Genomic DNA, 15,654 nt, shown 5'->3' with positions numbered 1-15,654 from the left:
TTCACCCAATCCATTCAACCAATACATAGAAAGGAGTACAGGACAAAAACAGTTCATGTAAATGAGTTCTACTATAAATCCACAACCTGCTATTCAATTTGCTCTAACATAATATTATTCTGTAAGGGGTCTTCTGGGATGTGTTCATTAGTACCTATCCTTAGGATTGGTCATTGGTCAATTAAAGGGGTTGTGCAGGACTTCAAAAACATGGCTGCTTTCTTCTTCTCAAGAAGTGACCTCACATCTGTTGGTCACATACCATTGCCACAGCTACTTCCCATTAAAATGAATGGGACAGAGTTGCACCCTGGCCATGTCATCAATGGACATAATGAGGAGAAGAAGAAAGGAGCCATGTTTTCAAGGTCCTTCACAACCCTTTTGTAGCTTGTGGGAGTCTGACTCCTGGGCCTTAGGCCAATCAGCTATTTGAAGAAGCTGATTTGAATGGGACTGAGTCATAGTCAGGCCATGTGATCTATAAATGTGATGTCACATGGCCTGTGAAGTGGAAGTGGTGCTCAGGGATCGTGTGAACCCCTAAGGATTTAGTCGTCAATTAAAAAGTTCAAGAAAAAAAAAAACCTTAAAAAAGTTCAGACTAAGAAATGGTTGTGAAAATTTGTGCAGAAAAGCATACAGAGATATCATGCCAATACAAATAGACTAGCATAATAAAAAGTAGCTTAACAAGATGCAAAAATAAAGCTAACCACACATACAGCACACACAGACTGTCAGAAACCGCACCAGACTGTCAGACAAAATGAAGAAAGCATCTTTACCTTCCTATCCTCTACTTTAAGGATAGAGCAATCCCCCGGAGTATAATCCCAAATCTTTTTTGGAGGCTAATGGAAAGCAGAGGAGGAAATAAGGAAATGAAAAGAGAAAGAGAGACAAGATATCACAAGGAGAACGGCTTTGGAAGTAACACATAAGTTGAGGCATCTGCACGAGAAGGAAAGTATAAAGAAGGAAACAAGCAAAAGCATGTTCCATACCAAACTGGGGGGGTTAAGCAGCCATGCAGACAGTTCTAAGATCTTAGAAATTAGGTTAGTTTGGAGAGGCTGGCAGTTCATTCCTTGAGGAACATGCTAGGGCAAGAATCTGCCTGAGCACAGGTGACTTCACAGTATTTGTGGATTTTCACCTGTAGTCAAGAAGGAGAATTCTAACTATGGTGGGTCACTTGGTGACCATATAACATTCAAGTTCATTGGGTCATGAAAGGGTAGAAGCTTGCAGACTCTTGGTATCCAGAAGAAAGGGGAGAAAGTGCTCACTCAAAGGGCTTGAAGGCCACAAGTACCTACCACATTTACAAATGGCTGAAATTCCATGATGGCAATATAGGACAATGAGACAGAGCCAGAAACGTGTGAGCCATGAAACGTGTAGAGTGACAAAGTAGCTGTTTAGTACAATTGAACTATCTTTTTTATGAACTACCTGTGGGTAGTTGTAACACTCTTATATGACTGCCATTTATGAGAGTGCAAGTTACATGACTTCAGTATACACAAAGGCAAGCATTGCCAGGCTCTGACACCATAAGAACAGATTTGGACGTGGCCGATTTGTTCCAAACATTTTTAGCAGAAATTTGCTTTGGTAGCAAGTACATGGATGCTTGAAAATCCCATTTGATAGCCCAAAAATTCCTGCAAAGAAATCCCCACCTGACAAAAATATATTCTGATGGAAGACCAGCAGAAGACAACCCATCTGGAGCGGACTCTGGAGTCTATCACGTGTCACTAGGCTTTCTCTCTTATATTCTAAGCTCATGAATAACTTATTAGACATTATTCATGATACATTTTGAATGTGACATAATAAACCATATGATGCCATTAAAGGGATTGGCTGTTTTAATCTCATTTTAGCCCAAGTGAAGGGGAAGGCTGTGAGACCCATACTTCACCCTAACAAGGACTAGTTTGACATCTGCAGTGCTTTTCTATGGAGGTGGTTGATGGAAAGGTCTTATCACGTGACCACATGATCCTTCATCTACCGCCTTTACCAGCCAGGAACTCCATGCAGCCTGAGGAGACTATTTCTTGAATACCGACAACATTTTGGAATATAAGACAGCATTTACATTAGTAGGTTAGTTACACAGTATTCCCCTTCGCTTGTGCCAAGATGAAAGCAGCCAACCCCAAGTGAATATGCACATGTTCTGTATACTGTACATCAAGGATGGGCCCTTAGAATCATTTTCTCTGGCTGGCCCAAAGAACCTCAGTCCACTGTAATAAAATGCTACAACTGGCGTCATAGCAACTAGAGACTGAGAATGATTTCTTACTAATTTCTATATGCGGCTAATTAATGTTTTGGTATCGGGCTGGAATTTTTTTTTGTCTGTCTGTGGTCGAGAAAATGAGATATTTGTTGTTAACTGAACTACAGTGTTTACAACTGATATAAAATACTCAGAACCAGGTTCTAGTGGAGCATGGTGTATATATACGACTGTGCAAGTAGAGAACAGTGTACACCAGGCTGTTCTAACAGAGCATGGAGTATATACAACTGTGCAAGGGGAGCACGCTATACACAACTGTGCAAGATGAGAACAGTGTATACAGGGCCGGCTCCAGGTTTTCATGGGCCCTTGGGCGACAGAGCCTCAGTGGGCCCCCTTGTGGAGGAGGCGGGAGTCAGGACACTGCGCGCCACTGCGGCTGGACGAAGCGAGTGATGTCACGCAGGTGCGCGGCATCACCTATGCCATACCTCCCAATTTTTGAAGAGTAGAAAGAGTGACAAAATGTGCGTCGCGCTCCGCGGCAAATTTAGCTCCACCTACTTTTATGTTGACTCCACCCATTCTCATTCATTTTTCATGTGCTCCCACACAGTATAATCCTCCTACAGTCACCCGTAAATTATATGACCCCCCTCCATCTCTGTCCCCAGTGTCATGCCGTTTCCCCCCTCTTCATCTTCCCCAGTGTCATGCTGTTCTCCCCCACCTTCATCTGCCCTAGTGTCATGCCGCTCTCCGACCCCTTCTCCGCTCACACTCCACTCACATAGTTGTAGGCCCGATGTGACGTCATCATATCGCGCCTACAAATGCAGAAGCCGTACCGCAGCGTTAAAGCTGGAGCTGAACTGTGACAGCTCCTGCTTTAATCGCCTATGTATTCAGCTAATTGGCGTCTGACGGACACCGTTGAGCTGAAATCGGGACAGGCAAGTGCTGGGGGGCCCCCAGAGGCTCTGTGGGCCCCGACACTTGCCTGACTATGCTGTGTGCTGTCGCCAGCCCTGAGTGTATACTGGTCTGTTCTAACAGAACACAGTGTAAATACAATTGTGCAAGGGGAGAACGGGGTATATACAATTGTGCAAGGGGAGCAGAGTTAATATACGACTGTGCAAGGGGAGGACGGTGTATATACAACGGTACAAGGGAAGCACAGTGTACATATGACTATGCAAGGGGAGCATGGTGTACATATGACTATGCAAGGGGAGCACGGTGTACACACAACTGTTCTAGTAGAGCATAGTGTATGTAGTTGTTATAGTGGGAATTTTATATAAGAGGATAATAGTATATACATCTGTTAGTGGTGCACATGTATATGTTTGATTCAATGGAGTGTGGTGAATATGGTTATTCTAGTGGAGCACGGTGTATATAACTATTGTAACAGAGTATGGTGTATATAACCGTTTTAGTGGAGCATGGTGAGGTATATCATTGCTCCAGTAGAGTGTGGCGTATACTAGTGTTCTGGCAACGCTTTGTGCTTATGGAGCACGATGTATATGACTGCTCTAGTGGAGCAAGGTGTATACAGCAAGGCTGATAATAGCCTTAGCACAAATGTAAAGCTATCCCATACAAATGAATTAAGGTGTAAAGTATAAAGCCATCATATCACACCTGAGTCTCTCTGAAGTTACAATTTCACAGTATTTTCCATGCTCCAACCAGCAGCTGCTGAATTCATTTATAATAAATGCAGTAAATCCTTTTTCCAGTGAGAAGCCAGCCATGTGGTTGAAGAAAGACGTTAGAGGTAAAAAAAAAAAAAAAATCTAATGGCACTGGCATGGCAGAGATCATTGCCTGCTATATTACAATGGCTAAGGGGGCGATAACAGTCTGCAGATTCATAGCCCAATGTGCACTGATATATTAACCACAATGTTTCATTCTCGTACTGAGAATATTTTAGATGGGGGATGATATCCCAAGCACCTAAAGTGTAAATTCACAAAGCCATCAATGATAAAATCACATGTATTATTGGCGAAGGCTGAACGTCTGTTCATAAATGATGCACACAGTAGCTGCAGTGGTGTAAATATCCAGTTTTATGGATAGACCTAATAGAAAATTGAAGCATATCCTGACATTGCTTCCTGACTCTGATATAAATGGACTAATGTGATATCTACACTCCAGCAGACTCTGTATACAAACACTACTTGCTGCAAATATCTGCAACCATAAATTGGAAGATGGCTGTGCAATAATTGAATTGGGAGGCGGAATCATTGAGGCAACCGGATGAAGGAAATCTTATCACAATAAGTGGACACCAGGAACAGAAGGGACTGGAGAACCGAACAACAACAAACAGGGGATTGAATGAAAGTCTATATCCAACCCTGGGTGGCTGAACACTTACTATATGTTAGTATAACATGACAACCCACAGTCGTTTTAATAAAAAAAACAAAAAAAAACACCCTGATATATTCTATTAGATGGTATCTAAAACCTAAGATCTGCTATGACCAAGAAAAGGACCTTTGTTCTGCCCGCAAACAAAATCACAGCTCGGCTATTGTTAATCTATTTGCAGCTATAACAAAGCACATAGTAGCTGAGAATAGATCTATCCTACTTACCGGTTTCCCAAATTCCAATTCCGAAAAGAATTTATACCAAGGTTCATTCTTTAAATCTATCTCTTCTGGACTTTTATCCCGAGTCTACAGAGTTGATGACAGGGGAATGGAAGGAAGAAGGAGAAGAAGATTATGAGAAAGAAGAAGGAAAAGGGACTGTTAGAGATGCAGAATTTCCAAGCACGCCTTTCCACTGCCAGGACTGGAAACTAAGAGGGGAGATTTATTATCTGTTACAGTGGATAGAATGGCATACTTCATTATGCATCTTTAACACAACATGGATATGCAAGAACCAGAAGTCCCAACACAGTCAGGCAGTCGGATGAAACAAAAGACAGAAAAATACAAGAGCCATTTCAGTAAGACGCAAAATACAATGAATAAAGTGACAGCATAAACAATATATAGACATGTTGAAAAGCACACAAAAGGAGCAAGGCTGGCAACATAGAACACAGTGTTAAAGTTGTGTGGGTTGTTTCAATCTATTCTAAAGCTTTCAATGCCTTATATATTTTTCTTTCCTACTGGCAGACTAATGTACTGTATATTGTCTGACGCTGGGTTCACACTAGCGCCCGGACTCCGTTTTCAGGTTTCCATATAGAAGACGCAAAGCTGTCAGACCGGGTCCAGCCGTGAGCGCCGGTAAGCGTTTTATGGTCTCCGCTGCGAAACCACTTTTTTTTTAAAACCGGACACAAAGAACTGCATGTCCGACTCGTGTCCGGTTTAAAAAAAAACGGTTTAGCAGCGGAGCGCATAAAACGTTCACCGCCGCTCGTGGCCGGACATCTTTCAAACCCATTCAAATGAATGGGTATTAAAGAGTCCTGCAGTTTTCCGTCTCCTGCTCTGTTTTGTGCAGGAAATGGAAACCTGTATGAACGGAGACAAGGCACAGATGTGAACGAGCCCTTACAGGTAAGTAGTCATCACTTACTTTATAAATGAACTAGACTGAGATACTAGAAAGCCGATACCAAATGCACGTTAAAGGGAGCTCCTTCATATAGCAGCACAATGTAATGTTCAGTCCTTAAGTAGCGGGGCCAACCACTGTGGTCCAGCGAACTGCGGTTTTTACCGCATGTCATCTGTAGGTTAGAAACTGCTGAAACTTCTCCCCCTGATGAACTATATTCTAGGAAAACGCGTAGGGGAATACCTGTTAGTGTAGAGGGAGGACACAGTGATCCGGGGCAGTATTTGCTGCATTTGAGCCAGCTGGCATTAGGATCGACAGGATGGTGCCAGATTACAGACTGGTTTAGGGAACACAGCACTGACTCCTAGATTCAGTCACCTCACCTGAGCCATTGTGAGCAGTATAGTGTTATACCTAATAGAGTGGTGAATTATTAATGAGTCGGGGTTTGGGAGCGTGCAGGGTAACTAACAGAAACTAACTGCACGCTTGTTCAACATGTGATTCTACCAAGTAACCACCTTGTTACATTACCCCTCTGAGACATCGTACAGAGGCCATTTTAGGACTATTTATGGGGATTGGACAGGGACAATAACTGTGACAATAAAAGTTATATTTTAAGATTATTGGTTTGACAAAGAGTAAGGACCATTGGTGTGTTCACAATGTAGGACAATTAGCAAATTAGAGCAAACCTTCGCTGTCAGGAGGTCAGTGGGCTTATATTAGAGTAGGTGGGCAGAGGCTGGTGACAACATTCAATAGTATCTTTTGCACATTCAGCACAGCAGCACATTTGGTAAGTTTGAGGTTTTTTGGTTAGTGTCTTCATGTAGTATTTTGGTTTACATGGTAAATATATTGTAATATTTAATAACTCCATCTGTACCATTATGGCAATAAACATGCCAGGTGATGGCTACTTGATGGGCTTCTACTTATGCAAAGGGGCTAATCTAAAGAAGGAAAGATGCATGCAGTGTAACATGTGGGATAGGGAGAGAAGGAGAAACAGAATAGGAGCCACCATCAGAAATGAGACAGGAGTTGAATTTTAGGGTTTGAGAGTTGAGTAATCGCTGTAGATACACTGCTGTCCTAATGGAACAAAGCTAATAATTCAGCCATTGTAGGAAACTGGGACCAGATAAGGATTCACCAATGAGATTGCTTAAAAAGGACCTTTCCCAACCTCCACCTCTTTTCACCCTTCAATAGGCACTGCCTATTGCGGTTAGGGTCAGGACAATTATACTCTCTGCTGTCAGATGGGAGGTGCCTGTCTATCTGCTCCAGTCCAGGACCGCCCACCTGACAGTAGAAAGCAGAATTGTGCTGTAACAGCAATGATATCTTGGAAACAGTGGGGGCTAGAGAAAGAAATTCATGCACTGGAATCATTAAAGCAGCGACTGTTGAAGGAGTTGGGGGAGATGGTAAAAGGTTCTCTTTAATAGCAATTCCCTAATATAATGCTATAGTGTCACTTCTTTGGTCAAGGAAGTATTTCAATAATGACCTACCAATTGGCAGGAAATTTCACACTCCCCTAGTTCAGCCTTGCAGACCCATCTGAGCAAAACATAGGAAATTTCCATCCAGCTCTGCACAGTGTTATTGGGACACTCCCATGGCTAGTAGGTATGTAATAGCATTACAGCTAACTGCTAAATATACACAATTCTGTAATATATGTTATGAAGTGCCTCCAAAGTTGGATTTTCATCATAATATGCCAACAAACGCCAACAATGTGGTCTGTGTCTTAATAGTAATGAAACTGGCTCTACCATCCATTGAAACATACTGCATGTTGTAGACACCTAGCATGCCTCATGGGATAAGAAATTGTCTAATATGCAAGTTACAGTCACAAAAACAGTAAGCTAATTTTATACAAAACAATAGATTCTATTTATGGCTCTCACCCTTAGTTTTGATACCAGAGTTCCATCTGTGCACCATCTGATATCACATACAGGATGTGCATAGTTGGCAACGTTATAAAATTATCATTATCATTAAGGGACAAAAGATTTTTGTTTATTATAAGCTGTATCATGTTGTATTCCTGCCGCTTCCCTGACTAGATCTCTGCCTGGATGGTTATTATTAGAGATGAGCGAACAGTAAAATGTTCAAGGTTTGATAATCGTTTCGAGTAGCCCCTCAATATTCGACTGCTCGAATCGAATATCGAACCCTATTATAGTTTATGGGGGGAAAATGCTCGTTTCAGGGGTAGGCAACGTTCGATCAAATTATACTTACCAAGTCCACGAGTGAGGGTCGGGCTGGATCCTCCGAGCAGTCTTCTCCTTGCAGTGTCCCCGCGGTATCTTCCAGCTCTAAATTTACTCTGCCAGGCATCGGCCCTGGGCAGAGCCGACTGCGCATGCCCGCACTACCAGCAGACATGCGCAGTCGGCTCTGCCCAGGCCCGATGCCTGGTAGAGTAAATGAAGAGCCGGAAGACACTGCGGGGAAGCTGCACAGAGAAGACTTCTAAAGGTAGGAGAGGAACCAGCGTTGATTGGCCGACTGTATAGCATTTGGCCAGTCAATGCTGGTTCTGCATTGAACTTTTACATTCGAATAGCGAGTGGTACTCGATCGAGTACGAGTATTTCGAATACCGTAGTATTTGATCGAATACCTACTTGATCGAATACTACTCGCTCATCTCTAGTTATTATTATACTTGCTGCTTCCCTGACTGTAGATCTCTGCCTGGATGGTTATTATTATACTTATTACTTCCCTGACTGTAGATCTCTGCCTGGATGGTTATTATTATACTTATTACTGCCCTGACTGTAGATCTCTGCCTGGATGGTTATTATTATACTTATTGCTTCCCTGACTGTAGATCTCTGCCTGGATGGTTATTATTATACTTATTACTCCCCTGACTGTAGATCTCTGCCTGGATGGTTATTATTATACTTATTGCTTCCCTGACTGTAGATCTCTGCCTGGATGGTTATTATTATACTTATTGCTTCCCTGACTGTAGATATCTGCCTGGATGGTTATTGGGGTATGGGGGCACTCGTCCACATTAGGGAGAGTGTTTGCCTACATAGGCAGTACGGAGACTTACAAGTCATTCCTGCTCCGCTAGGGATTATGGGTAAAAAATATGCAAATCTATTCTCCTGGATGGAATTAGGAGAACAGAGTGCACTCTGTATACCACCCTATAGAGGGCAGCATCCTTAACATCATGAACGACTCAGTTATAAAGTCTTTTAATCATAATGTGGATTTCATTGCCAAATCAGTATTTCTGTCCCAAAAGGAACAGATTCCCAGCTATGGACAGCGCTGTTTCGGCCTATTGGGCCATCCTCAGCATAGCGTAGGGATACTGATTTAGCAGAGTGAGAGACTATAGACCAGGGTATGGGGTATGGATGGTTATTATTATACTTATTACTCCCCTGACTGTAGATCTCTGCCTGGATGGCTATTATTATACTTATTACTTCCCTGACTGTAGATCTCTGCCTGGATGGTTATTATTATACTTATTACTCCCCTGACTGTAGATCTCTGCCTGGATGGCTATTATTATACTTGTTACCATGCGCTCCGTCTTTTCGGGCATGTCCACATAGGACTGACACACAAAATCCACAACAGAAAACTCCCCCCCCACCACCACCAATTTTTTTTGCCGAATTCAATTGTGCTTGGTCACTCTATTCAGTGTTGATGGTGCTAAGGAAAACAGCCAAGAACAAAGCTTATCCATTTCCCTTGGCCCCATAGACATTGGATTGGGTGATAGCATGCATGCATGACCACAGCTCCATTCAAGCTCCTCCCATAGGGGCTTGGGACCCCATTCAAATGATCAATAGAGGTCCCAAAAGTCAGAAATGTATCACCTATACTGTAATAAATGTGCTTTTTGGAAAAGCCCACTTAGGTCAATAACAAGTGATGGAGACGACCCACTTAGTATGACCCTTCATCAGCGGAACAATGGAATTTCCTATATACTGTATCAAAAATAATAGCTGATATTACGAATCCTGAATTAATAGTTGGAAGTCAACCAGGCATATATGATAAAGGAGATTTTTGAATAATTTTTGATATTCTCTATTACTAATAGGCCTAGGTCTGAAATATCCAAAATCTCCGATTTTCATGAAATAAATAATCAAACCACTGGTTCCACCTAGAGTTAGAAGTCTGTGATTGCAGCAAGTGAACTGAACACTATTGGTGAGGAAGCACTAATAATACACATCACTTATATTAACTGTATACATCCCGACTGAGCTGATATGAGCCAAGTAATACTGCCAGCTACTAGCTGGCTTGAATATAATACAACATATGCATTAAATGACTGTTCTGCAGGATTTCACACCTTATATAAAATATTTTCTATTTTTGAACTAACAGGCTGACCAGACTACTGTAGATTCTTGATCACGGCTGCTGTTTTTTGGCGGGCTCATAATGCGCCGCTCCCTCTGTAGTGTTAATACTGCCAGACTGTGAAGTGTGGATTGGAGGCTTACTGCGGCTGGTCTACTAGAAAGAAGCAATGATTTACAGCATATAACAAATAAGATCAGCAATGGCTTTGAGAAAATAAGAGTCCATGTACATGACTGTTTGTTTGTTTTTTTTAAATTAAATGTAGATTGTGAGCCCCACATAGAGCTCACAATGTACATTTTCCCCTATCAGTATGTCTTTGGAGTATGTGATGGAAATCCACACAAACATGGGGAGAACATACAAACGCCTTGCAGATGTTTTTTTTGCCCTTGGCAGGATTCGAACCCAGGACTCCAGTGCTGCAAGGGTGCAGTGCTAACCACTGAGCCACCGTGTGGCCCCTTGTACATGTTTTTGTCCTCTGAGTGTCTCTTATTTTTGTAATGGACAGCACTTACATAGCATTAGAATGAATGTTTTCCTATGGTCTCATGCATATTTCAGTTTTGTTTTTTTCACTGCTGAATGTATCCCTGTATAATTTTTTTTTTTTTTTGAGCAAATTCTATTCAGGTATATTCTTACCGACCTCATCCACCCCTCTGAAGTCTATGAATCAGTTAAATAAAACAGCATTCGATGCTATCTCAGTAGTAGCCATTTTTCACTGATCTATTGTCAAAGACAGAGTTGGAAAAAAAAAATATGATCAATGAAAAAATGCAAAACGGATATAAGAAACTGACACTCGCATTGGATCCAAAACTGAAACAGTCCTTATGGCTCGGACTCCCACGGTCCTCAGAAGAAATGGACAACTCTAGTTAAAGGGGGTTGTCCAGTTTCACACAAGTATGAAGAGACAAATGTTTATGCAGTATAATGAAAAATTATACAATTTTTCTATATACTTTCTGTATCAATTCCTCACAGTTTTCTAGATCTCTGCTTGCTGTCATTCATTCTGCTTACTACCAGTGGATAAATCAGTCCATGATCATGTGATATACAGTCCATGGTCATGTGATGTACAGTCCATGGTCATGTGATTGAACACATAGGTGCACAGCACATTACAAGGCAGATGTCTGATTACTGTGCTGTGATTAACGAACTGTGCACCTGTGTGTACATCACATGACCATGGACTGTGTATCACATGACCATGGACTGTATATCACATGACCATGGACTGTATATCACGTGACCATAGGCTGATTTTTATCTACTGTAAGAAAGAAGAATGAATGACAGCAAGCAGAGATCTAGAAAACCACAAGAAATTGATACAGAAAGTATATTGTAAAATTGTAGAACTTTTCATTAAACAAACAATAACATTTGTCTCTCAATATTTGTCTTAAACTGAACAACCCCTTTAAGTGCTGCATCTCCTTCAAAGTTTTTTTCCCTAAATGGTGGCACTCCCTGCCATCAGCTGAGCCAGGAACTTTAACACAGTCTCTTACCCTACCCATCATAATTTTATGACATATCCCAGAGAGAAGTCATAACATTATATCATGGAACATCAAAGGTATGGAAACATGGTCTGGGTACAGGGAGCGAGAGACCATAATGCAATAAACTGCATAAGTAACAGTACACCAGACCCTTTACAAAGTATAAAAGAAAGCTTTTGCTCATGTAAGGTGAAAACCAGGATGAATATCAGCAACTAAAAACATACAATCATTACTTATGTTATGTCTGCTGTAGTGGACTATACTGATACTGGGCATAAACATGATGTATTTAATGGACTGCTAAAAATGACATACTGTATGTATAAAACATTATTGAGGGAAAAAAGGGTTAATATTTAGTAGCACACGACAAATGACACACATTGCATTGCACAGCTTGATCTCCATTCCCATCCTTAGGGTTGAAAATGGTTAAGCAATAACATACTATACGTCATCAACCACATAAATATAAAACATAATGCGTCACATCGATGTACATTATGTTAGAGCAAAGATTACCAGGCAGTCAGCAGCTCAGAAAGCGACTGCTTCCACAGACAATACAAAGACACTCTCTTGGAATGCGGACCTCCCTCCATTCCCCATCCTAGAGACCAAATCTAAGACGTCTACCATCCTCATATAAAGTGTAGTGCTTACACTGCAGCCATGGCATTGAGGCTTGACTAGTCTTGGCTCAACTTTCCATTAGTAAGACAACAAGGTCCAGCATGACCCTGTGCACACACACAATGACACTAAGCCCCAGCTTGTGAATTACATTACCATCTTCTCATTGACGAGGGCAGAGGATTTCCCAGGCTGGTACTCATGAATGCTTCTTGGCTCCGCTCTGTATTTTCTGGTGTCGACCTTCTTGTCTGGGGGATCCCAATCATTCCTGAGGACAAGGAAAGCAATTAACCGTGAAACCTCCCTGTTACCGAGGAAACATGTGTTTTGGATGGAAATACTCCAGGGCAGCTAATCCTCCATCCAGGCATTTTCATCTTCAGACAGGAAATCGGCTTGAGTTTGTGGATGCTTTTTGTCTGTTCTTATGTATTTGGTGTTTTTACGACGACTCCTCTGAACATAATGGAACAGATATAAACTCTAATCTCCTGTTTCCTAGTGCAGAAACTCAATGATTTCTAACCCAAACTAATACGTGTTGCAGTCAGATACGCAGATGTTTCTTATTCCGTTCCCTGGATACTTCTCCTTGGTGAAGGGCCAGGCCATCTGAGGACTGGGAGAGGCCTTATTAACCCTTCCCAGTAAGCCTGTAATTCTAGGTTTTCCTGTGCAGACTCATCGCACCGAATATAAACCCTGAACATTGTATTGTGAATGAAAGCTATTGCCTAAGTGAAATTCTTAGATCCTGCCTATTAGCAATAATGACAAATCTACATGGGAAAAATGTGTCTTTAGAAAACCATTACATGAACGAATGATATTTCCCAAGTTCTACTGTCCAGATGACAGTACATGAGCGCTCCCATGAGGCCGTGTAGACATATTCTGGAGGCAGCCAGTATCAGCGTGTACTGTGCAATGAGTTCTCTCTATTACATTCAAGTGAAAATTTGGGAAGATTTAATCCCATGTGTTCAGGGCTGGATGGGAAACTTTTTATTTTCTTACATGAAACAACTATGGACTTTAGGGAGTTAATACTGTAGCTAAGGGTGGATGGGCAGGAAGGACGTGATATCAAGTAAGTTATATCTGGAAGTTCCTTTCAATCAAACATGCATAAAAAAAATACATAAACCCTTACAAAGTCTATCACTAGGTAAGAACACAACTAATGTATAGGTTCAGACATAATCCTTAAAAACATTCTAGGTCTTACCTTTCATGCCCTGGCTTAAGTGAAGAGGTGCGAGTCGGTAGAGGTAATGTTACAGATCTGCGGACATTCCTGTCCATATCAATGTTATCCATCTCACTCTTGGAACGAGGTACTGACGCTTGAGATTTGCCTGCAATAACACATTGAAATAAAACGCAATGCTGGAAAACTTGACGTGAGTTGCAGACTTGTGTATTTTGGCTTTAAGGTTAGTAGAGATGAGCGAACACTAAAATGTTCGAGGTTCGAAATTCGATTCGAACAGCCGCTCACTGTTCGAGTGTTCGAATGGGTTTCGAACCCCATTATAGTCTATGGGGAACATAAACTCGTTAAGGGGGAAACCCAAATTCGTGTCTGGAGGGTCACCAAGTCCACTATGACACCCCAGGAAATGATACCAACACCCTGGAATGACACTGGGACAGCAGGGGAAGCATGTCTGGGGGCATAAAAGTCACTTTATTTCATGGAAATCCCTGTCAGTTTGCGATTTTCGCAAGCTAACTTTTCCCCATAGAAATGCATTGGCCAGTGCTGATTGGCCAGAGTACGGAACTCGACCAATCAGCGCTGGCTCTGCTGGAGGAGGCGGAGTCTAAGATCGCTCCACACCAGTCTCCATTCAGGTCCGACCTTAGACTCCGCCTCCTCCGGCAGAGCCAGCGCTGATTGGCCGAAGGCTGGCCAATGCATTCCTATGCGAATGCAGACTTAGCAGTGCTGAGTCAGTTTTGCTCAACTAAACATCTGATGCACACTCGGCACTGCTACATCAGATGTAGCAATCTGATGTAGCAGAGCCGAGGGTGCACTAGAACCCCTGTGCAAACTCAGTTCACGCTAATAGAATGCATTGGCCAGCGCTGATTGGCCAATGCATTCTATTAGCCCGATGAAGTAGAGCTGAATGTGTGTGCTAAGCACACACATTCAGCACTGCTTCATCAAGCCAATACAATGCATTAGCCAGTGCTGATTGGCCAGAGTACGGAATTCGGCCAATCAGCGCTGGCCAATGCATTCTATTAGCCCGATGAAGTAGAGCTGAATGTGTGTGCTAAGCACACACATTCAGCACTGCTTCATCAAGCCAATACAATGCATTAGCCAGTGCTGATTGGCCAGAGTACGGAATTCGGCCAATCAGCGCTGGCTCTGCTGGAGGAGGCGGAGTCTAAGATCGCTCCACACCAGTCTCCATTCAGGTCCGACCTTAGACTCCGCCTCCTCCGGCAGAGCCAGCGCTGATTGGCCGAAGGCTGGCCAATGCATTCCTATGCGAATGCAGACTTAGCAGTGCTGAGTCAGTTTTGCTCAACTAAACATCTGATGCACACTCGGCACTGCTACATCAGATGTAGCAATCTGATGTAGCAGAGCCGAGGGTGCACTAGAACCCCTGTGCAAACTCAGTTCACGCTAATAGAATGCATTGGCCAGCGCTGATTGGCCAATGCATTCTATTAGCCCGATGAAGTAGAGCTGAATGTGTGTGCTAAGCACACACATTCAGCACTGCTTCATCAAGCCAATACAATGCATTAGCCAGTGCTGATTGGCCAGAGTACGGAATTCGGCCAATCAGCGCTGGCCAATGCATTCTATTAGCCCGATGAAGTAGAGCTGAATGTGTGTGCTAAGCACACACATTCAGCACTGCTTCATCAAGCCAATACAATGCATTAGCCAGTGCTGATTGGCCAGAGTACGGAATTCGGCCAATCAGCGCTGGCTCTGCTGGAGGAGGCGGAGTCTAAGATCGCTCCACACCAGTCTCCATTCAGGTCCGACCTTAGACTCCGCCTCCTCCGGCAGAGCCAGCGCTGATTGGCCGAAGGCTGGCCAATGCATTCCTATGCGAATGCAGACTTAGCAGTGCTGAGTCAGTTTTGCTCAACTACACATCTGATGCACACTCGGCACTGCTACATCAGATGTAGCAATCTGATGTAGCAGAGCCGAGGGTGCACTAGAACCCCTGTGCAAACTCAGTTCACGCTAATAGAATGCATTGGCCAGCGCTGATTGGCCAATGC

General features: G+C 42.7%; 1 protein-coding gene across 5 annotated transcripts in view; it reads right to left on the bottom strand.

The window, feature by feature from the left end:
• Positions 1-15,654, bottom strand: part of SORBS1 (sorbin and SH3 domain containing 1) — a 121,624-nt gene that overhangs the window by 46,022 nt on the left and 59,948 nt on the right. For all 5 annotated transcript variants that reach the window (XM_075258134.1, XM_075258137.1, XM_075258138.1 and 2 more), the window contains 4 exons: positions 13,616-13,745; positions 12,541-12,655; positions 4,891-4,974; positions 789-854 (listed from right to left, as the gene is read on the bottom strand). In XM_075258134.1, coding sequence (XP_075114235.1) covers positions 789-854; positions 4,891-4,974; positions 12,541-12,655; positions 13,616-13,745 — 395 coding nt within the window. The remainder of the gene's footprint in view (positions 1-788; positions 855-4,890; positions 4,975-12,540; positions 12,656-13,615; positions 13,746-15,654) is intronic.

This window comes from Leptodactylus fuscus, chromosome 10, assembly GCF_031893055.1.
Source record: "Leptodactylus fuscus isolate aLepFus1 chromosome 10, aLepFus1.hap2, whole genome shotgun sequence".
Taxonomy (NCBI): domain Eukaryota; kingdom Metazoa; phylum Chordata; class Amphibia; order Anura; family Leptodactylidae; genus Leptodactylus; species Leptodactylus fuscus.
Note: the sequence above shows the minus strand (reverse complement) of the source record. Positions and strands in the feature narration are given on the sequence as shown.